This window comes from Liolophura sinensis, chromosome 1 (assembly GCF_032854445.1).
Source record: "Liolophura sinensis isolate JHLJ2023 chromosome 1, CUHK_Ljap_v2, whole genome shotgun sequence".
Classification (NCBI taxonomy): domain Eukaryota; kingdom Metazoa; phylum Mollusca; class Polyplacophora; order Chitonida; family Chitonidae; genus Liolophura; species Liolophura sinensis.
Window position 1 is genome coordinate 67,342,546 of NC_088295.1, and position 23,376 is coordinate 67,365,921.

Genomic DNA, 23,376 nt, shown 5'->3' on the forward strand with positions numbered 1-23,376 from the left:
TGCAATTTATGTTTCAAGCAATCGCCTTGAAACGCCCCTTCCTAGTCTACAACTGGTATATGAATGTCGGACTTGACGCTTACTTCTGTTACACTTTAGAGACCTATATTTGAAACTAACCTTTGACAAAACAGCTAAAGTAAGATATAGTAGTAGGATCACCACGAATGTGCATAATAAATGATGACCTTGTCCTATATTTACGTGAAGTAGTATACTGGCACGTCTGCATGTACTCGCATAGCCTCAGTGTAGTTTTCACATAACTGGCTTTTGTATTGCCAAGTTAGCACTCAGCGCTGCGATTATTGATTACAAACGGACTGTAAACTGAGATAAAGACTTCTGGAAACTTGTGCCAGCAGTGTAAGTAATTTTGTACTTTTACAATGATAATGTTTGATCACGTTTCCACACAGACTGACCCACTTTTCTTTATCGGTGCATCGGAGACCTAACTATAGCGGGCCATCTGATCTGGACTGGACGTTTGTGTTTTGCTATTGCATCTGTCAACCGTAAATGAGAAAACTGTATGTGTAACGAGTACCCCACATCACCACCAACCTAACATTTACAATACTAAGGCACATTACATAGTTTCGTGTAAAACAACCCCGAACATGTAAGTGATTTTGTGATCACACTCATCACACATGACAACTTCTGTGGCCCAAATTTAGACCATGCGCCTCGAAAGTCGGGAGACGTGGCACACCGAATGTTCAACTGGAGTAGACCCAGAATCCTCGTGGCAGCGGGGTGTTCCGGCCCGTCACAGTAGTGGGACGCTACTGTAAGCCCTTAAGTCTGACACAGAAGCAATCCATAGCCAGAAAGCAAGATGGGAATATTTTATCACAGCTAACTTGGCCATACGAACTTTATCAAATATACCATCAGGAAAAAGCACTTTGAAGTATGTGGTGTCGAAACCCATTTTAAGGTGTTCGCGTTTTCGCACAATATGGCATGGACATACCTCGCCAGGAAGCCGCTCCTGGAGATCTTACCGGGTTCTAGGTGACGTAATGGAGGATTGAATTACGAAATGACCTACTCGCGGGGGGAGGGGGTTGGGGCGCAAATCTCTTAATAAACTTGATGAAATGGAGGCCCTGCAACAAAACAGCCTGTAGCTGTCAGCTCCCAAAACAGTGATTGGCCCGAGCTCTTTGAACATGTTGGTCAAGGCTAGACCTCAGCCAGCCATCATCGAATTTTCCAACAGCAACAACTTTCATCTTCCAGTATTTCATCGGCGCTAGTAATCGTCGCTCGTGTTGTTGAAGGTTGAGATATTCTGCTGTCCCCAGTGGACGTTATGATTGCCGGACATGCTTCCCAAAACAAAGTGTCGTGGGATGATAGCCCTCCACAAAATTAAAGTTCCAGACGGCCCATAAAGGAGCTTCACTCCCATCGATCTATCGCACTCCCCAGTCCAAATGATCGACTGTGGATTATCACAGATGAATCGGTCAAAATAAAATTGCAGTGGCGCAGCACTGTATGTTTCCCGTCAGTGCAAGCGGCGTTTCTCAAGATTCTTCAGCGTTGCTTTTAAACATTTCAGCCCTTACCCGATTAAATCAGAACACAAGGTATTAATTAACAGTAAACCCTGTCCAATCTTCAAAAAAGCTTCCTCAGTTATCCGGAGATTTTCATTGTTTCTGTCGATAGTTATTCGTTATCAACCATCCGTGCGCCGAACTGTGTTAACCACCGGTGCAAAATATCTGCCTTCCTTCGCCGTCCAAGTTAACACTGACCAGCCGTACTGCCTATCGTCAAAGAAGCTTACCAATATGCAATAATCTGAAATAATTCCTCCTTTCAGTTAATATTGCCATAGACTGCTCGTTAGTATATGTCATTGATATAAAAAGACATATGGAGTAAAAGCAGAGCAGCGACAATAATGTGGTTGATGGCATATTATCGCGTGTAACTTGTGAAATCCGGTCTTATTTTGTGCTATATCCCAACTGTTCATGTAAATGCTATCTTAGTAGCAACTTAAGCGCCTCCTAGTTCTATGGCTTAGGCAAAATTAGATAATACTCAATATCTATTCAATCATCTCGTGACTGTACCGTTATTCCACTGTAGTTCTTTGTTAGCCTTCCTCGCCGCCTTTAATTTGATCATCCATCATCAAGTCAGTTTAAACAGGTCGTTCCTCGTCACTTTTCCCGCTCGTTAGCGTCCAAACCAATTCAGCCCCCGAATTTCAAGCACTTCTCCAAGGCAGGCTTCCGCTCCACCACGACATTACCATAAAATTGGGCGAACCCCTAGACATTAACAAAAACTACCCTTGCTGAGAAGGCTATCCAATTAGTTACGCTATTGTAACGGCAGATGCCTGATGGCGATCGTCCACATTCACAGCCATGTTACATTTCTAATTGTTTTCCGCACATAAAATGTCCATTTTTCAGTATTCAGGAGAGAAAATTCCTGTCAATAGCCAGGAAATCAGCGTTGAGTATTCCTTATGTAAAGTAAACCGTAGCCACCGTGTCCAACGTGTCCCAAGGTGTCTTGCCACTTTCTGGAAACATAACAATTGCAGACCTGGTCTATAGATTTCCCCCCACAACACCGTACTCGTCCTTGTGAACGGTACCTTGTTGTGTCCTATCGATTGCGCATCTTGTGAAATTAACAAATTCACAGGTTTCCAACTTTTCAAAGTATCATACAACGTCCGAATACCTGAGTGTTACACAGTGGCCGCCTCAGAATTGAATAATAGACACCAAGATTCATAGTCATCTGAAGATGAGAATAATACCGATATTGTTCTATCACCCCACCCCACCCCCTCCACTCCTCTGTCCCGTTTATCCCTCCTGTTTTATCCGTTGCACCCTTACCGCCTATATTTATGACAACATGTACACCCGATTTGTCACGCTTGACTTCACACATGAACTCCCAAAAGTAGAATTCAACCGCCAACAAAACAGGTGGAAGGACCCGTTTACTTGTAGTGCCACCTGTAGGGAAATTTGCGGTAACTCCTGCCATTACAACCCCGCCCCCGTGTCACCCATCCACGCTGACTTCACAGAACAGTGTGAAAGTCCCGTCTTTGACAGATTATGTTCTGCAACCATTGCTTGGCTCGAAACCTCTGTAGTCATCAGTGCATTCTGATGCTGCTCTGCTTGATTTGGATCAAGGAGAAGAATATTACTGGGAATCTAAGGTCTATATGGCCGGTGATAGCTTTCCAGGGAAGATACACACCTGCCTTCCTACGGCCAGTGCTAGTCCCACTTTGAGTAACTTTATGGGGCATATTAATCTGCATTTAAATCAGCAATTGTGATGCTCAGTTTGAACTGTTGGACATTAAAATTTGTTGCCTGTCTCGTTGAAATATCGGTTTTCCAATTTCTGCATCACTATATTTGACATAAAGCGTCTTGCCATGTACCCGGGTTACTCTTACTGTGATTTACTTTGCTTCACTTTACGTGCTATAGGACATACATTCTTGCCTTATCTGGTGTGAGATACATTTCCATATAGAGATGTCCAAAAGGGAATCACGCCAGTATTATGTCTGTGTTTGTGTAGTATCCACAGCCGCGCTTGCGCGCAGCACTCTCTCTCTCTCTCTCTCTCTCTCTCTCTCTCTCTCTCTCTCTCTCTCTCTCTCTCTCTCTCTCTAACAAAATGTCGTATATCAAATTTTCGCAATTTTCCTTGTAAATGATGTTACGTTATGGCACTATAACCTTGACAACGTCTTTTGGGAGCAAAGGTATGAGAATTATAACGTACGAAGTTTTGGGAAAGTGGTACCCCACGTCTCCAGTTCGTCTTGTGGCAAGGCAACTCAGAGTATAATTCCTTCGATCAATATTAATGTTGCCGAATTTTTGTGTTCCAGATGACATCAACTGACCTCCCTGTTGTGGACTTTTCCATGCTGAATATTGCAAATGTTAGGGTTACCGAAGCACCAGTCTTACGGGAGACTGGCAGACTGAAACCATTGGCTGATGACCTGATGAAAGCCTTAGAAGAATTCGGCTTTTGTTATTTGAAAAATCATGGGATGTCTCTTGACAAGGTTAGATACTCAAAGATATTCCTTGAAAAAATATGTACTTGGATATAGTTTTTGCTGGATTTGTCGGGTATTTCTCAAGGTTATATCGCCCGCACAAACATTCTCAAGCCATTCGGGACAAAACGTCATATTTCTCAACGCATCCAACAAATCGCGTCGCTTTCTTTAGGAGATGTTAGTTTAGTGTTTACGCTTGCAGCTCTTACTTATCGACAGGCAATTATGAACTTTACGTAAGTCTAAACTATAGGAACTCAGGCATTTAAATGTTTTTTTACTGAAAGTCTAGCCGATCAAGTAAAGGATGACAAGAAATCTATGTCCACTGTCGCCATCGGCCACCCGGATTATGACGTCTGGTTTGTTGAATGCAGTGTTGTAATACCATGCCTGTCTCACTTGGTATATACTGTGATTATAGTCAGCAGTCCTTTTAGGCAACTTTAAAGACAATTCTCGCATTACATGTGGTAAATGTAAACTTTAATGTTGAACGAAATTTAATTAGTATCGAACTTATAAATAGATACAAATATATATGAACCTCTACGTTTGATATCGGAAATGCAAGGACATGTAATATCAAAGACAGGTGTGACCAAAATATGCAAAACTTGAAAAATAACCCTATAATAAACATAGATCCTTATCATGGGTTGTTTTATATTTTATCTTTTCTGAGCTAACACATGGTGAACACATTAACAATTCCAAAGTATTGTTGGTCAAAGTCTGGATAAAATTTCTTATGTCTCACCAACCTATACATAACCCTATAATAAACATACATCCTTACCATGGGTTGTTTTTATATTTTATCTTTTCTGAGCTAACACATGGTGAATACATTAACAATTCCAAAGTATTAATGGTCTAAGTCTGGGAAAAATTTCTTATGTCTCACCAACCTATACATAACCCTATAATCAACATACATCCTTACCATGGGTTGTTTGTTATTTTCTCTTCTCTGAGGTAACACACGGTGAATACATTAACAATTCCAAAGTATTAATGGTCAAAGTGTGGTAAAAATGTCCCACCAACCTATACATCCATGTGTAAAGGTAGTATCACGTCAGGGCTGCATGGATTTTCTCTGTTACAAATATCACAAAGCGCATGCGTAACCAATAAATGTAAATGCATGAACATAAGGCTTTAGAATGACTTGAGGTGAGGTAACAATGATCCAGCCAACCAAATTTCAATAGTCTAGACTTAATCACGATACTTATGTTTGAGAAATCGTCTAAAATATTTTAATGCTGTATATTTTCAAGATGAGACACTTGTTTGAAGTAACCAGAGATGTATTCGCATTGCCTGAAGACGTAAAGAAAAAGTACTCCAGACGAGACGACGCTCTATATCACGGATACGGTACCAGAGAGATTGAAAGGTAAAAAAAAATCCAATGAGACTCTTTCGCTGAAAGCCATGTTATGCCAAAAAAAAAAGAAAAGAAAATTTCATGTTTGAGGAATATTTTGAATTTTATATAACCTCTCTTATTTATTCTCCCGGTCTGTTTCTTCTGCCCTCACTGAGTTGTTTTGACAGTTGTCATGGTTAACGTCACAACTGCAAGATACTTAATTTCCAGACTGACCACTAAGGCCATAAAAAACTGTATTTAAAGCCCTTTTAACGTCCCAAGAAAGAAGCTGGGAAACATTTTTGTACATGCATTGAATATTAAAAATAAATATTGTGAAGCACATTTTAACTAGATCCTTTACAATCAGAATAGCAATGTATACTGTATCAATTACTGATATATATTCTTGTGATATGACCCCGGGAGAGTTAAAGACGTTTTATATAAGAGTTAGTAAAGCATCATGTCTACTTATGTATATTGTACGTTTTGCTCACAAGGTCCCAGGAAGTGAACTCTGTGGAAAGGTACGAGACATTCATGGTGTGTCCCCGACAGGCTGACGACGTACGTAGTGTAAAGATGATTTTTGACAGTGTTCAAATCCTGGCACTAGATACTGCTTTAGGCTAGCTGGAAGTTGGAATTATGTAGCTTCACCTTGTGCTTTCTAGTTTCAAAGGCTTTGCATTCGCTTAGAACATTTCTTCCGCCTCTCCAACAACATTAAAAACTGGTAAATGCTCTCTTTGTATAATTCTGTCATAATTTTGCGCTTAGTATACTTTCTTAGTTCTTTAGTTCTTTGGTGGTTTGGGTTAAGCACCGTTCTGGGAATCGTCCTTGCGATTATTGACCCGGAACGTCCATTTTAGATGGTTCTTAGTATGTATATGTTACAACACTAGTTATATCAGTCAATGTGAGCGGGGTTGATGCTAAGGAGGAGGAGGATGGTGATGATGGTGGTGATGGTGGTGGTGGTGGTGGTGATGATGATGATGATGATGATGATGATGATGATGATGATGATGATGATGATGATGATGATGATGATGATGATGATGATGATGATGATGATGATGACGACGACGACGACGACGATGACGACGACGACGACGACGATGATGATGATGTCGGATATGAGGAAGTTCTCTCCCCTGTTAGCATAACGATTATTCATGACGACGGTACGTGTTTTGACAGACAGGATGAATACACTAATATGCCAAATACAATCACGACATCTTTGGCTGTGGCACTAGTAGTTGTCACAAGTTTTATATCAATTGTTAATCAATACACATTTAAATATAAGAATGGTTATCAAATTTAGCTTCAGTCACGGGTTACGTCACTGAAATATGTAAATACAACTAAATATATGACTTGTTTTATCACTCAGCACTGGGCTCAGGAAGTGTCCGAGTTCAAACCCGCCTCTCTGGACGTGTTCTATGAGTTTCAGGAGTTTTCTTACCGTGTTTGTGACGTGATCGGGGTCGGACTTGGATTAAAGGTTTGTGTATATTTAGAAACAACCATTTAATGGTCGATGATTTGTCGTTTTAATGTTGGATTTACTATCGCAGATTCAGGAAAGAAGACGGTTTTGAGAATGTGATTGATGTTTAACTCCAGATCATGCTGGCTTCTTTCCGGCCGTAGATGGAAAGGTCTGCCGCCGTAGTGTAAGTAAAGTATTCTTGAGTACGGCGTAAAAACACAAATCAAATAAATAAATAAAACTGATTTGCGGTTGTACTTTACTTTAGCTTCAGAATATGTTTACCTCCCTGGTTTTTACGCTCCAGAGTATTTTCCTGTAAATCACTGTAACTTATCCCGTTTAGGATTGTGGTTACATCAGACGATGCCACCTGGACGACCACGCGGAATTGCGAGATTCTCTCTATCATAGTTACCCGGATGACTTCAGTAAGTGACAGTGGTTCATTCTCTTCCCACTGCAAATCACTGTCAGTTCTTACCAAAACATTGCGGCTATTATGCATAGTAGTTTTATATTAACACTCAAACAATTAATCTGATAAATTTAACAGAAAATCTGTTGCCTGAATGACGCTAAAGTATATTTTGCTGTGATAACATAATTTAACATCATGTTAGTCCAATTTATTCTTGAGTACGGTGTAAAACATCAATCAAATAAAATAAACATAAATGTTAGTCTAATAGAATATTTATGTTGAATTAATAGAATTTGTGTGTTATATTTAACATTAGAATTTGCTGCAGTAACAGAATATATTCTAGCATCACTCAGATGCCGTTAATTAACTGAAAAAATTAACAGATTAATTTTTTCAGTGAAGGAAGAAGTTTTCGGTCTGTTTCCAGTATAGCATATGTGGTTCTTACAATCCACACATTAACATGCTTAGCCAGTGAAAGTGAGCTTCTTGGTATATTTCGGTATAGATCAAATAGCCTTTTAAAGACAGTGAAACAGAACTGGAAAAATCTCCAGATACAACTGACTCAAAAAAATACACACAAAAAAATTGTGATGTATGAACACAAGCTTGTGTGGTTTCCAACAAAAGTCTTGTGTCATATTTGAACAATTCTGCCTTGTGTTGAATTAACACGACATCTTGTGTTGAAAAACTGAAAACAAGATGTGTTGGATTTTATACACAATACTTATTGCAAACTACACAAGTTTTGCACATTAATTGCCTCATTTTGGTTCAATACAAGTTGAAGTTTGTGATTTATTAATTTGCAACACAAACATGTGTAATTCACGTGTATTTAACACATGTTTTGTGTTGGGGTAACACAGGGTCCTGTGTTAGATTTCAGCACAAGTGTTTCCTTTTTTCGTCTTCTCGTCTTTTTGTTTTCCTTCGTAGTACCTCAGCCCGGGCAAGTTCGTTTTCTGGAGCACTACGACCTTGGAACCGTGTCCTTCATCTACCAGGACAGTGCTGGCGGACTTGAGGTAACTACAAACACTCAATCTTAATTATTTATCTTCACGCTACAATCACGTCCGCGCTAACATTTTCCAGGCCTTGATATCCAAAACGTAGTTTTTACTCATAGTTCCTGTTGGAGATTTGATGGATTGATACATTATTGGCATTCATAATAGTTATTGGTGTTCCCAATGTATAAAGCGTGAAAACTTCAGGTGACAACAGGCCTCAGTAGCCTTAATTAATTACTTCAATGTCAAGGCCTTTCTACAAAACGTTGCTGTATTGCATTTATTTCAGATTTGATGGATACATGCAAATCGAGCATTCATAATAGGTAAAACCTTCCCAATCTTGCAGCCTGTTCATAGGTTCTTCCATTACGTTACCTGCCCTATTGGATTTTTTTTCTGCAAATTTCTGGTTATATTTCATACCTGTTTAAAATTTGCAATTTTTAAAAAACAATTGAAATTCGTTTATATCTAGGTGATGCGAGAATCGGGAGAGTGGATGGCTGTACCGTACATCCCGGGCACAGTGGTCATGTTAGTAGGCAAACTCATGCAAAGATGGACCAGCGACAGGCTAAAAGCTGTGGTAACACTTAGGGAACATGAATTGTCCCATCTTGTCAACCCTGCCATGTGCCAATATATTACAATTTTAATGTCTAACTACGGTGTATGGTCAAAAACATGCTTCAGAGTGGCTGACCCTGAAATATAGGATCGGAAAATAAGGGTTCGAATTGTTTGACGCTAACAGCAAGGGTCATTGTTCTGAACAAGACAGATTTTTAGGGTTGAAACACTGACCTTATATATTTGGGACCCTCATTTTTAGAGTTGAAAACACATGCAAGTTTTTCCATTTGACTCTAAAATTTACACTGAGGCCCCGATAGCAAAGTTGGTAGAGAATATCAGGGTCATATCTGACTGTAGTTTTTCTGGTAGTTTTGACCCTTTTCTCTTAACTGTGTAAATTTGACCGTTGACTTTCCTTACATATAGTATATAAAGTACAACATTTAATGAGGTGAATCCGTTTCATATCCGTTAATAGTTTGAGTTGTTTGTTATAATTGAATTATTCTTTTCTTTTCTTTCTGCCAGTTTCACCGTGTAGTTATTCCCCCTGACCTGGAATCCAGACGGACAGACAGACAATCCTTAACGTTCTTTCTGGTACCGGCCGATGATTTTGAGGTCAGGTGTCTAGACGGCTCAGATAGATATGAACCTGTTACAGTAAAGAGCTACGCTGCCAAGAATACTTACGAAGGAACCCTTGTTGACGTTTAATAGTGTATCTTATCATACATGATAAAAATAATCATGAATGATTTAAAGATGGAGAAAAGACAAAAAATTAAAAATAAAAAAGTTCAGAGTTCAGAGTTCAGAGTTCAGAAAGAGTTTAAAAAGTTAGTTGTAAATTAGTTTTCTACTTTCCTTTACTGAAAAAAGGACATTAGAAAATCATTTTTGTAGGGTGGGTATTGGAATCTTTTCTTGGTATATATTGTTTTAGCATAATAATGTTCTATATGAAGATGTAACGCTTGTTTAATAAATATATTTGTGGTAGAATTTTGTCTGTTTTGTGGTTGGTTCAGCCTGAGTTTTGTTCATATTAATATTTTTAATATATTCATAAATATTATCATCATGCAGATTAAATGCATGTGTTTGGATATTAAAAAAAGTTACATTCAATTCAATTTATTAGATATGCATCACATCCTTTTTAGAACATTATTATGCAAGAAAAATAAATACCAAGAGGTGGTCCAAATACACACTGTTGATACTGATTTGTGATTATTCAGATAAGGGTATTACAATATGTGAAAATTTGAAATCTTTGTAGTTTACATTAAGATTTTTACAGAGTGATAGGGTTTCTGTCACGGTTAGCTAATGTTAAAGTCCGTATCGGTTATACATGTCGGTTAACATTTTTTACAGTGAAATTCGTAAATAAAAACATGTGTTTTGGTTTGAAACAAATTGCTTTGTGGAAGGAACTGTGTATGTAGTTAAAGTGTAGACGCCAGAAATCGTAAAACAATATTGCAAATAGAGCTTAAGGTACAGAAATCTCACCGTAACTAGTAACATGTCGTGGTAAAAGCTGTGGTACCTCAAGAATACCTCAGATAAACAGGGCTGTGATAGCATACGTGATCACATGCGGTCCTACAGAAATAAATACTGAGGTACTGTTGTTCAGATAAAGTAATCACTTAACTGCTTGGTTTTATCAGTCTTAATACATGAATCTGCATAATTTTTCTGTCCATTACCTGACCATGTGGTAGGCATTAAACATCCTTACTGCGCATCGTCAAAAATCAGAATGAACCCATTATTGACTTATCGCCAATTCAAATTGAACGTCGGAAGCCTTTATCCGTGGAGAAAAGATATGGAACTGGAAATGACACGCTTTTACATACGTCTTTTGCAGTAATGAGCATATATGTGAAAACTGAATGAGATTGTACAATGAGAAGAGCTGTCATACCTTATCCTGACGTCTCCGCCCCTTGGTTTAGAGATATGGACGAGAGTATGTCAGAATGCCGATCTACCTGGTTTCTTCATGCCGTTTCCTTACAGCTGGCTGGTCGAAATTCCGACATGTTTATAGTGCTTGAACTGAAACGCCAAGTCGAAGTTATATGGTGGCGTTTTGTTAATTGTAACTAGCCAGTCCAAATGCCAGCATACTATTCGTGCTGCTTCACTCGGAGGCTCTGCACAAGTGTAGCCAATCAGATTGCTGGCTCGAGTTCAGATCTCGCGTGGTTGTCTGTTGCTTTCAGGTACAACGTTTGTCAGGTACCATAGCGGTGGTTTACTCCGGGCACTCTGGTTTGTCAGGTGCCATAGCGGTGGTTAACTCCGGCCACTCCGGTTTGTCAGGTACCATAGCGGTGGTTTAGTCTGGGCCCTCCGGTTTGTCAAGTACCATAACTGTGGTTTACTCTGGGCACTCCAGTTTGTCAGATACCATGGCGTTGGTTTACTCTGGGCAGTCCGGGCACTGTGGTTTGTCAAGTACCAAAGCTGCGGTTTACTCCGGGCACTCCGGTTTGTCAGATACCATAGCGGTGGTTTACTCTGGGCACTCCGGTTTATCAGATACCATAGCGGTGGTTTACTCTGGGCACACGGGGCACTCCGGTTTGTCAGATACCATAGCGGTGGTTTACTCTGGGCACACCGGGCACTCCGGTTTGTCAGGTACCATAGCGGTGGTTTACTCCGGGCAGTCTGGGCACTCCTGTTTGTCAGGTACCATAGCGGTGGTTTACTCCAGGCACTCCGGTTTGTCAGGTACCATAGCGGTGGTTTACTCCAGGCACTCTGGTTTGTCAGATACCATAGCGGTGGTTTACTCCGGGCAGTCTGGCCACTCCTGTTTGTCAGGTACCATAGCAGTGGTTTACTCCAGGCACTCCGGTTTGTCAGATACCATAGCGGTGGTTTACTCTGGGCACTCTGGGCACTCTGGTTTGTTAAGTACCAAAGCTTTGGTTTACTCCGGGCATTCCGGTTTGTCAGGTACCATAGCGGTGGTTTACTCCGGGAACTCTGGTTGGTCAAGTACCAAAGCGGTGGTTTACCCCGGGTACTCCGATTTGTCAGGTACCATAGCTGTGGTTTACTCCGGGCACTGCGGGCACTCTGGTTTGTCAAGTACCAAAGCTGTGGTTTACTCCGGGCACTCCAGTTTGTCAGGTACCATAGCGGTGGTTTACTCCGGGAACTCTGGTTGGTCAAGTACCAAAGCGGTGGTTTACCCCGGGCACTCCGATTTGTCAGGAACCATAGCGGTGGTTTACCCCGAGCACTCCGGTTTATTCCACCCATAATCCTGACCGATATGTAGTATGGGCCTACATGTGAGTGAAAATTCTTGACTATGGTGTTAAACAGCAAATCAGACATGTCAAAAGAAAATAATGGGCTATTACTTGTTTACTTATTTATTTATTTATGTGATTGGTGTTTTACGCGGTACCCAAGAATATTTCACTTATTCTACGGTGGGCAGCATTATGGTGGGAGGAAACCGGGCAGAGCCCGGAGGAAACCCACGACCATCCGCTGGTTGCTGGAAGACCTTCCGACGTAAGAAGCTATCACTTATGCGCCAAAGCAGAAAAGTACCGAAGTTACCCGATTTTAGAGTCTTCGTAATGACACAACTCGCAGTTTAATTCCAGGTCACGTGAATGTGAAACTCGAGGACTGGGCACGCATAGATTAACATTCACTGAATATGAGGGGCCTCCGTCGCTCAGTCGGTTAGCGCGCTAGCGCAGCGTAATGACCCAGAAGCCTCTCACCAATGCGGTCGCTGTGAGTTCAAGACCAGCTCATGCTGCCTTCCTCTCCGGCCGTACGTGGGAAGGTCTGCCAGCAACCTGCGGATGGTCGTGGGTTTCCCCCGGGCTCTGCCCGGTTTCCACCCACCATAATGCTGGCCGCCGTCGTATAAGTGAAATATTCTTGAGTACGGCGTAAAACACCAATCAAAAAAAAAAAAAAAAAAAAAAAAAAATCAATGAATATGATCATGAATAAACAGCTGAAGTAAGTCACACTGCTTTTGATACGCACAGAGCATATTATTGTCGTTTTATATTCTTACCGAGTGATAACACTGTCTTATACTTTGAGCGGATTATGCATTCCGCATTACTGTCTTCATGTATTCTGGCGAAATGAGAATACAATTAAAGACTTACACCATAGAGATTAAAACCAGACCTGCGACGACAGTGTGATATGTTGCAAATGGTCACACATAAGCGATGAAATAGGGCCTCTTTGTCAGTTTACTGTCAGGGTTTTATTCTGACTGTTCATGTAAATACATAAATAGAACAATTCACACCACCCCTAGCACCAGGGCTTGAACAGAATAATGACTCCGCCCTATATTAGGAGCAGACTATGCATAATACATGTACTGTCTTCATGTATTCAGACCGAATGACAACATCGTCCTATATTATGAGTAGGGATGCACTAACACGTCTGTGACGCGTTATCGCAGGAAATACATAACTGACTTCAGTACTGCGCTTAGTGACTTAAAGCCGATTGCAAGACTTCAGAAAATACCCAGGAGCAGAGTAAGTCTTCTTCCGCTTTTACATTAATTATGCTTGGTTTCACTGGTGTGCGGACAGACCCAAATCTCTGTTGACGTTATAACTGTACGTCTCACAGCTCAAGCTGCTACATACACGCTGACCGCGTATCGTGTACCATGTTCTTTTTGTACGAAAGAAAACACAGATATTTTCCAACCTACATGGGATCATAAGTCATAAGGCCCAGATCTTTGCTTGCACATACACGCGCATCAGTGTGTTTAAACGTTTCTTTCTCATTCTTTGAAACCTGGTAAGAGGTATTTCTGTCCGGCATAAAATGCAGGCGTACAGCCCAGCCTTGAGCTTGATCCGAATTTTCCGTGCCTCTTGCAGCGAATGAAAGATAAGCATATCAACCCTGCGGTCACAACTCAATTTAACCCAATTTAGATTTGTTTGTTGTAAGTGGCATGTGACTCGCAGGTAAGCATCACAGCAAATGAAATTTCATGGGTATTTTAGCGCCTGTATTAATACAGGTCCTAATAATGCATTGGATAATACTAAAAAGCGATGTATTTGAGTATGGAAGCCGGATGCGGCAAAGCTCTCTCCTACATATTTCCCAAAACATGAACTGCGATACTTTTAGTCGAGATTGGGTCGAGATTAGGACGACAACACGAGATTCAGTCGAGATTCCCAGGAGACTCCAACGACATTTGGTCGAGAATCTCGTGCAAATCTCGCGTCCTCGTTGAAATCTCGCTCCTTCGTTCAATTCTCGACCAAATTCCGTCTGAATATAGATCAAATCTTGACTTAATTTCGTCAGAATGTCGCCTATTTTTTTAACCTCGTCAGATTGTTGCTCTCTCTACAAAATAATTAACCATATACCGAAGATGAAGTCTCATAACGAGCGACATTCGGACAACAAGGTGATATTTGAACGAGATTTGATCGACAGTGCGGCATTCAGGCGAGATTTAAACGACATTGAGTTGAGAGGGTGACATTTTAACCTATTCTCGCTCTGTCGTTCGAATCGCGGGTTAATATCGACCAAGTCTTGTGCTGTCGTCTGCATGGCCTTGAAATCTTAACTAAATGTTGCGTTCTTGACTAAATGTCGTCTGAATGTTGCCCTGTCATCCAAATCTCGACAAAATCTCGCCGTCCAGGCTAGTCGGGGCTACAGGCGGAGAGTTTGCCTGGTGACCCATATAACTTAGTGGGTGTGAATGCGCGCGCGCGCGTGTGTGGGGGGGTTGGTGGGGGGTGGGGGTGTGGTGTGAAAGAGCCATATAGTAGCTACTTACATACCGTTTACTGTTAATTGTAAGCCAGGAATAAAATAAAAATAATAATAATAATGGTGATGATGATGAAAAACAACAATAACTAAAGAAAAAGGATAACATGAATAAAAAGACGAACTCCTGCGCTTCTCCTTTGATAACAATCAAAAACATGCTCATTGCAGTGCAGCATGCAGTCTCTGTTTTAAATAATCGTTTATTTATTTATTTATTTATTTGGTGTTTTATGCTGTGTTCAAGAATATTTCACTTTTACGACGGCGGTCCGCATTATGGTGGGAGAAAAACAGGTCGAGAAAAAAAAAACCAAGACCAATAGGCCAGCCTTGCCTGAGCAGATCGAGAAGCTTAAGTGGCCCGGCCAGGGCAAAATATAGTTTTATCTGTGTGTACAATATCCGGAGGGCCCAATCACTCACTGATGCAGAGCAGAGTAGCGACGACAGTGTGATAGATAGCAAATGGTCACAAGTAAAATACGGCCTATTGTCAATTTACCTCAGTCAGGGTTTTATACTAACCGAATTAGGTATTAACAAATGCAGCGATATTAATTGCAATTTATTAGACGTGACTGGTCTAGAATTACCCAAAATGCCGTATAGAGCAGACAGTGACTGCCATACATTGTGCAAATATATTTATTTATTTCATTGATGTTTTACGCTGTACTCAAGAATATTTCACATATACTACGACGAGCAGCATTATAGTCGGAGGAAACCGGACAGAGCCCGGGGGAAACCCATGACCATCCACAGGTTGTTGGCAGACCTTCCCAGGTACGCAATTTTTGATTACATGTAGAGTATATGTTAAACCATGCATCCCCTGTTGGAGCCTTTGACACAGACTGTTGAATTTAATTCTTTGCAGCTTGCTTGGTAAGCAATAGAAAGCTATATCATATGGAGTTAAGTTCATGGATGTACATGCGGCCAAGAATAACCCATCTTGAATGTGCTGACGCTGACACTTAGCTGAGGGTTGCAAACAGGGACGCGAACCTGCCGCTGATAGCCCTGACTAGACAGGAAGCCGAAATTTGGTCGAGATTCGGACGACATTTAGTCGGAAACGCTAGATTTAGTTGAGATTCAAGCGCCATTCAGACGACAGTGCGAGATTTGATCGAGATTAACACGCCATTCGAACGACAGAGTAAGGTTAGGTTAACATGTCGCCTTCTCTTAAACAGTGTGCATTTGATCATACACGTGCAAGAAAATCAACTGCAACTTCTCAACGATCTAGAATCCGAGTATGCGCACTTTTCAGAAAACATGAAGTTCTTGCCAAGTTTTGACATACCCCTGTGCTACGACAGAGTATGATGGGGCATAAAATCAGAAAATATCGTCTACATAAATATATCTTTCAAAACCCATCGATCATCTATGATGATACTTAACCATTGGTTTTTCAGATGACGTCATTTAACCTCCCAGTTGTAGACTTTTCCAGCCTGAACATTGCCGATGTTAAAGCTAGCGAATCGCCGGTGTTGCGGGAGACTGGCAAATTGAAACCATTGGCTGATGAGCTAATGGAGGCCTTAGGAGAAGTTGGTGTTTGTTATTTAAAAAATCATGGGATGTGTTTAGAGAAGGTTAAGTATTCAGATGTGTAGTTTGATAAAGAAAAAGATTTGCTTTATTATGCTTTCAACCTTCCCTTGGAAGACGATTGTTCTCCCTGCAGATTATTTCTTCTCTAACAACAGGTTTTTTTTTTCGTTTGCAAGAAAACTGCGTGTCACAGCTGTTAACTTTCTACACACATGATCATTACCATGTCGCTTGGGCTACCCACTGGAGAACAAAATTTTAAGCACTTGTAACCCACTTTTCTGCCATACCGCAGAAGCATGAAAACCTGGGGAAAAAACTTCTCCAGAACCGCTGATCCGAATGCGTTGAAAACTGATATGCATGTACTAGGCTACAGGGGGTATTAAGATTGAAATTTTATGCAAATCGGTTGACAAATGTTGAAGCTCGTTATTGGTCGTTTCATTCACCTGATGAGCTATGGTTAAATTTTGAGAAAAAAAAAAAAACATGACAGCAATGACATGTAGTTTGACCTACTGAAGACAACCGCGGTTGTAGTTTTTCCCCACGATGTAGTTTTTCTTTAAATTGCAATTAAAACTTATTTTAGTGTCATTTTCAAATGTCACGTGACCGGACACCGTAATAGTTATGAAGCTGAAAATTGATCAGCAGGCAGATCTACTGCAATATCTCCAAAAGCGGAAAAGCAGAAAAAACAAACTTGGCATTTTTAATAACGAACATATAAAGCAGTTTTTGACGTTTTGTGCTATTTAGCCAGTTGCGTGATTTAGCAGTAATTTCGAATTTTATTGATAAGCTTAAACCATCTTTTTGCGTAAAACGTCTAATGAGGAAATTTTATTGGCAAATGGATCACCGTACATATATTGTGAAAAAACTTTTTTTCGTCTTTTTTCTGGTAGTCTGCTATCTAAAAAGTTTATGATTATGGAAAAGAAGAAACGCGAAACTTTCCCACGTACGACCAGAGAGGAAGCCAACATGAGCTGGACTTGAACTCACAGCGACCGCATTGGTGAGAGGCTCACGGGTCAATGCGCCGAGCAAGCGTGCAAAGTCTCTCGGCCACAGAGGTCCCTATCTTTAATTAGCTTGGAGAAGTATGGAAATCCAGAAGGAAAAAAACCCCTTCTGCTCCAGAACCGCTGATCCGATTGCATTGAAAATGTACAAGACATACTGGGGGTATCATGTTTGCAGATTTTATGCAGATCGGTCGAGAAATGTAAAAGCTCGCTATTGGTCGTTTACGTCATGAGATAACCTACATGTATTTTTTAATATTGAAACAAACAAGATAACATATATAGTTTGACCCTCAGAAGACGAAAGTGATGTTAGTGTTTTTCCTACGATTAACAGTTTTTCTTATACATGTAATTGGTATTACATTTCGTTTTAATGTCACTTTGCGAACGTCATGGGACCGTTGGCGCTGAGAAGGTGAAAGTTAGCCAGTAGATAGATCAACTACTATTCTTCATTTTTGTCATGGAATCGAATGACTACGAGTGATCAGTATTTTGCTCTTACTTTTAGCTGGTAATAGTACAGTGCTGAAAATAAGTTATATAGTGATACATTGTTCATTGTTCATAGCTCAGCAAAGTAACCTAAGCGTGATAATGTAAATGTAACTAAACCCGCCATACCCCTCCCTCCACCTTTTCCCCAGAAGCATGTAAATATAGCTTTGGCTCGCAGGTCAGTGTAGACTTGTGCCAATATTTGTTCTTAGGTATACATTTTTTCAAGGTTATTTAAGTTTTATTTTTGTTTCAAGCATTATGGTAACTGTAAACTTTAAAAGAACTTACACCTTCTCATTTAATGAACGCTTTCTGACGAAAGCATAGTAAATGAAGAAAAGGATGGTGAGAATATGAACAGCTTTTGCCACTATTATTCACCAAAATTTTACAACGCTGACAAAAGTTCATGTACACCACTCGGTCAACTTTCGCTAGTCATAGTGTTATACACAAGATCTTGTGACATGTAGCAAATAGATGGCCTATTTTTCCGATAACCTACTTGTAGTGTTTTTAACGAGCGTAATAATATAATGATATAGGAATGATATAAAAAAAAAACATAAGGAAAATACGTAAGGCCTACAACTTATTTTTATTTTTTAATGACATGCTGCGTCCTATGACGTCATCGCTCGCGCACGACCCCTCCACCAATCACAACGCCCCATTTACGTACCCTCACCCCTCCTTCCCCCCACCCTTACGCACCCTCCGCCCCTCCTCGCCCTCCCCATAAGAATAACCCAGAATTCACTCCGCCGCCTCACCCGCCGCCCCTTCCCTATAAGAATAACCCACAAACGGCGAAATTGACCTGATCTATTACTCGCGTCTCACCAACTTGTAATTGCCCATGTTAAAGTATTAAAGTATAGTGCTGAAGGAGTTTTGAACTCAGTGCCTCAGTGCGCATGCGTAATGAATAAATGTAAAGGCAAGACAAAATAACACAACCAGCTTTAATACAACCTTGTACAAATGAAACATTGAACTACATCTAACAACAAAGACATAGCAACAGTTGTCAGCAAACTTTGAATACGTTTGACTTCATTAACCTACTGATTTGAAAACTGAAACATTATATTTCTGTGTCATTTCAAGATGAGACACTTGTTTGATGTGACCAGAGAATTTTTTGCTCTGCCTGAAGATGTAAAGAAGAAGTACATTCGAAAACCCAACGCTGTTTTTCATGGATATGGTACCAGAGAGATCGAAAGGTAAAACCCATCCAATCAGACTTTCACCCAGAATGTTCTGTTGCTTGCAGGCTCGGCCAAATTTCAGTGTAAGCAGTACAAGTACGCCGGATTTCAGATACGTTGTATGATAGAATCCTAAGATGATAGGTACCTGGTATGATAAAATCCTAAGAAAACAGGTACGTCGTTTGACAGAATCCTAAGATTACAGGTACACGGTATGAGAGAATCCTAAGATTACAGTTACCTGGTATGGTCCAATCTTAAGGTTAAATGTACGTCGTTTGAAAGAATCTTAAGAGTACAGGTACCTGGCAAGGCATAATCATAAGATTACAGGTACGTGATATGACGGAATCCTAAGACAGACACCGGATCAAACACGGGTCGGGTCATACCCAAGACAACAGAAATTTGTCGCTGCCTCGTTTGGCGCTCAGCACTGGGGCGTTTAGTGGTGGCAGCTCTTTCGCGGCATGGACTCGCCCTGCTTTTGGGAGACACAGTATATGTACACACACTTACTGACTTCTCGTCGTCAGATGACTGAAAAATTGTTAAGGACGACGTTAAACCCCAAGTATTCATTCATTCACAACAGTAGGGTAAATGTTACGGTATAAAGCTATATCTCTAAATTTGTATATTTTTGTTTGATTAGGCCTAAGCACGTGGATTCTGTGGAAAGGTACGAGACTTTCATGGCGTGTCCCCTATATGCTGACGAAGTACGTTGCGTAATCATGCGCCCATGGCGAATTAATGCTTTAACATAGCTGGAAGCCGAATCAACTTGAATTTTCACCTTGTGCTTTCAGTGCGGAATGTTGGACATACGCTTGACTAGTTTCAGCGGTCTTTCTGTACATGTTACTACAAAATTTCTTGTGATATCAGTTAGTTTAGTATACGTGGTTGTTGATACCTATGATGATGATGATGATGATGACTTTGATAAAGGTGATATCGATAATGACGATGTTCTTTCCGCCTTAACAGTTATTGGTGACGACAGAGAAGATGAATACACTATATTTGTTGCGATATTTTTTCAGACTTTAATTATAAAGCAAATATGTGTTGATATGAGAGTGATTTTTAAATTTGGCTTCGACGACAGATTACATCACTGAAATATGTAAATAGTATTATGTGTATACATGACTTGTTTTATATTTCAGCTGTGGGCTCAGGAAGTGTCTGAGTTCAAACCCGCCTCTCTGGACGTGTTCTATGAGTTTCAGGAGTTTTCTTACCGTGTTTGTGACGTGCTCGGGGTCGGACTTGGATTAAAGGTTTGTTTACAATAAGAAACAACCGTTACCGATGTGTCATTTTCAGAGTTTATTCTCTGGTATTCAGGGAGGAAAAAAGCTTCCGAAAATGATAACGTACTAAATTCGCTTTAAGTTTTTTTTTTAATTTCCTGCTTCTTGCGTTTCATATTCAAACCCGGGTTGGGTCATATCAAAGGCTTGATGGAATAATGTGGTTCGGTGGGGTGTCATGTATGCTGTCACACTCTTAGGCATGATATTTCAGTGGCGGCAGCACTTTGGTGGCATGAACTCTGCCACAAGAAGACACAGTATATACAGACTAATCGTCGCCATATGACGTTAAAAACCAAAACATCCATACATACAAGTTTCCATTTCAGGACCCTGGTTACATCAGACGATCTCACGTGTTCGACTATGGAGAATTTCGAAATACTCTGTACCATAGTTACCCCGATGACTTCGGTAAGTAACAGTGATTCTGTTCCAACAGTAAATCACGGTCAGTTCTTAACAAACCGTTTTACCGTCCTTGTTAAGGGTTACAACAAAGAAGTTTTATGTTTATCTCGAGTTTTGCTGATGTGGGCTTTGAGTCTTGGAACTGGGACCTTACTATGTTAAATGACCATCTTGTTTCCTGGTATCAAGAGCTCCATAATTTAAAATTTGAATCGCATGATCGTGTATTTAATTAGTCATGTCCACACATGGGCAGTTTATTCCATGCATTTGGCTATCTATTCGTCTTACATGAATTTCTCTTGTCCTCCGGTAAACTAAAGTTTTGAGAGTTCATTGCCCACGATGCTAAAGAAATCTCGTCTGTATAAGTTTAAGACGTTGAACATTTCTACCACCAAATATGTGTGGGTGATGTCCTCCAGGTGCCACTAAAACAGCACAAGCCTAGAAGTGCCCCTGAAAAATGATGCGCAGCTCACTGTTAACAGATTCATCATGACCATGGTCATATCATGAGTTCCATTAGCCCTAGACCAATGTGGTCAAACGTAAGAAAATACATCAACAGAATTGGTGGAAGATTTATTATTAGAAATATGGCATGTAACTGAGTATGCGCAGTGGATTCCTTGACGTCCGCGATATCTCACTGGTTTGAGTATGCGCAGTGGATTCCTTGACGTCCGCGATATCTCACTGGTTATCTAGATGAAATGTCCTTGCGAAAAGCGTCAGGAAAAAATGGAAACCATATAACACGTGTATAGGGAGGATACCATGGCTACGTTGTGACTGTGTAAACAAACTTAACCATAATATATAAATCAAAAATTCATCATGTGTTAAATCCCCGTGCTGCCAAGCATTCGCATTTTCGATGGACCCAAGTTCAGTACAACAACAACGGCCGTGAACCAGTTCGCCAGAAATGTTTGGAGGCTATACTGTTGTTATAGTATCCCTTCTAGTCAGCCTTATACAAGAGAATAAACTTATCTCCAATGGGTTTCCAACCGTAAGTCTAATGGGGAATTTAATGACGAATACAAAAAATCGTCGTGAGGTACACCCGCTAATTTTATGCGAGAATTAACCACTAGCCCCCAATGCTGCTGCCTCGCTTAGTAAAGAAAAAGGACTGGATGGCCCGGTGTCAGTATAATGCGATGGGCTGAGGTGTCATGTGTGGTGCTTTTGGCAGGATACTGCAGTGGCGGCAGCACTTTGGCGACCCTGCCACAAGAAGACATAGTATTGGTACATACGCCCAATGACTCCTCGTCATTACATGACTGGAAAATTGTTAAGTACGACGTTAAACGTCAAGCATACATACATACATGCATACATACATACATACATAAACACACACACACAAATACACACACACAAATACACACACACAAATACACGCACACACACCCTCACACACACACACACTTACTAGCCCTCAATACCCCCTTTCCCCACGTCCACCAGCCACCCTCCCCTTCAGGATACAGATGCTGCATGTCTTTGTTTTTTGTTTTTATACTTAAACAACAGGTTATCGACCTTAAGAAGCGCACTGTACTTCTATTTATAAGACTATACAGAAGAGTGCAAGCATGTATCTTTTCCTTCACAGTACCTCAACCCGGCCAGCTTCGTTTCGTAGAGCATTACGACTCTGGAACCGTGTCCTTTATCTACCAGGACAGTGCTGGCGGACTTGAGGTGATCGCACACACTCATTCTTATCGATTACCTTATGTCCGTATTCTGGGTTAGCGTCACTGCCCTGCCCTTGCCGCAAAACGTTGCTGTATCGCTGAACCTATCTTGGATGAACGAATGGAAGTTTACATGCAGCGGGCGCGTTCATAATAGCTAAAGTATCCTCAATGTAAAGAGCTACAACGGAGTTAAAGGCTTTCTGTGTTTTGTAGAAGTCAGACATGGCCATAATCATACAATCGTTCGACGGGGAACGTTACTGATGCGAAGCGATGAAACGATAATTTGAGGCCATGAATCGATGGAATGCAGCGATGGCACGATAGTCCATTGCTTCACAGTATCGTGTAATCTCTGTGCACTATATATCATTTCATCGCTTGGGACTGTCGTGCTATATCTTCGTACTATCGTGCCATCGCTTTGTTGCATCGTCGGGCGGTGAAACGATAGGACGAAGGTACACTGATGGCATTAACCGGCTGGCATATATAAGCCTACATATAGCAGGGCTACTACCCTGCAGACAATTTTAAACATTCCTCCATTGCGCCACTTTATTAAGTACTGATATTTCTAGCATATATCTGCCTTTGTTGCATACCTGTTTTAAATTTTCAAACTTCCGTCTTCTGTGCCAAGCTAATTTTTTATTGGTCTATGTATAGGTGAGGCGAGAATCCGGAGAGTGGATAGCCATACCGTACATGCCGGGCACCGTGATCATGGTAGTCG

The 23,376-nt window shown here is 40.7% G+C and overlaps 2 protein-coding genes across 2 annotated transcripts; both read left to right on the forward strand.

The window, feature by feature from the left end:
- The first annotated feature begins 234 nt into the window (after positions 1–234).
- LOC135463502 (uncharacterized) lies at positions 235–9,726 on the forward strand. Its single transcript, XM_064740764.1, has 9 exons — positions 235–366; positions 3,911–4,093; positions 5,377–5,495; positions 5,975–6,041; positions 6,880–6,993; positions 7,328–7,412; positions 8,354–8,442; positions 8,909–9,019; positions 9,538–9,726. Exons 2-9 carry the CDS (start codon positions 3,911–3,913, stop codon positions 9,724–9,726), a joined length of 957 nt encoding a protein of 318 aa, XP_064596834.1. The 5' UTR covers positions 235–366.
- Positions 9,727–14,443: 4,717 nt separating this feature from the next.
- Positions 14,444–22,695, forward strand: LOC135463513 (uncharacterized). Its single transcript, XM_064740775.1, has 7 exons — positions 14,444–14,479; positions 16,287–16,424; positions 19,080–19,198; positions 19,842–19,908; positions 20,362–20,475; positions 20,841–20,925; positions 22,553–22,695. Exons 1-7 carry the CDS (start codon positions 14,444–14,446, stop codon positions 22,693–22,695), a joined length of 702 nt encoding a protein of 233 aa, XP_064596845.1.
- Positions 22,696–23,376: the final 681 nt, after the last annotated feature.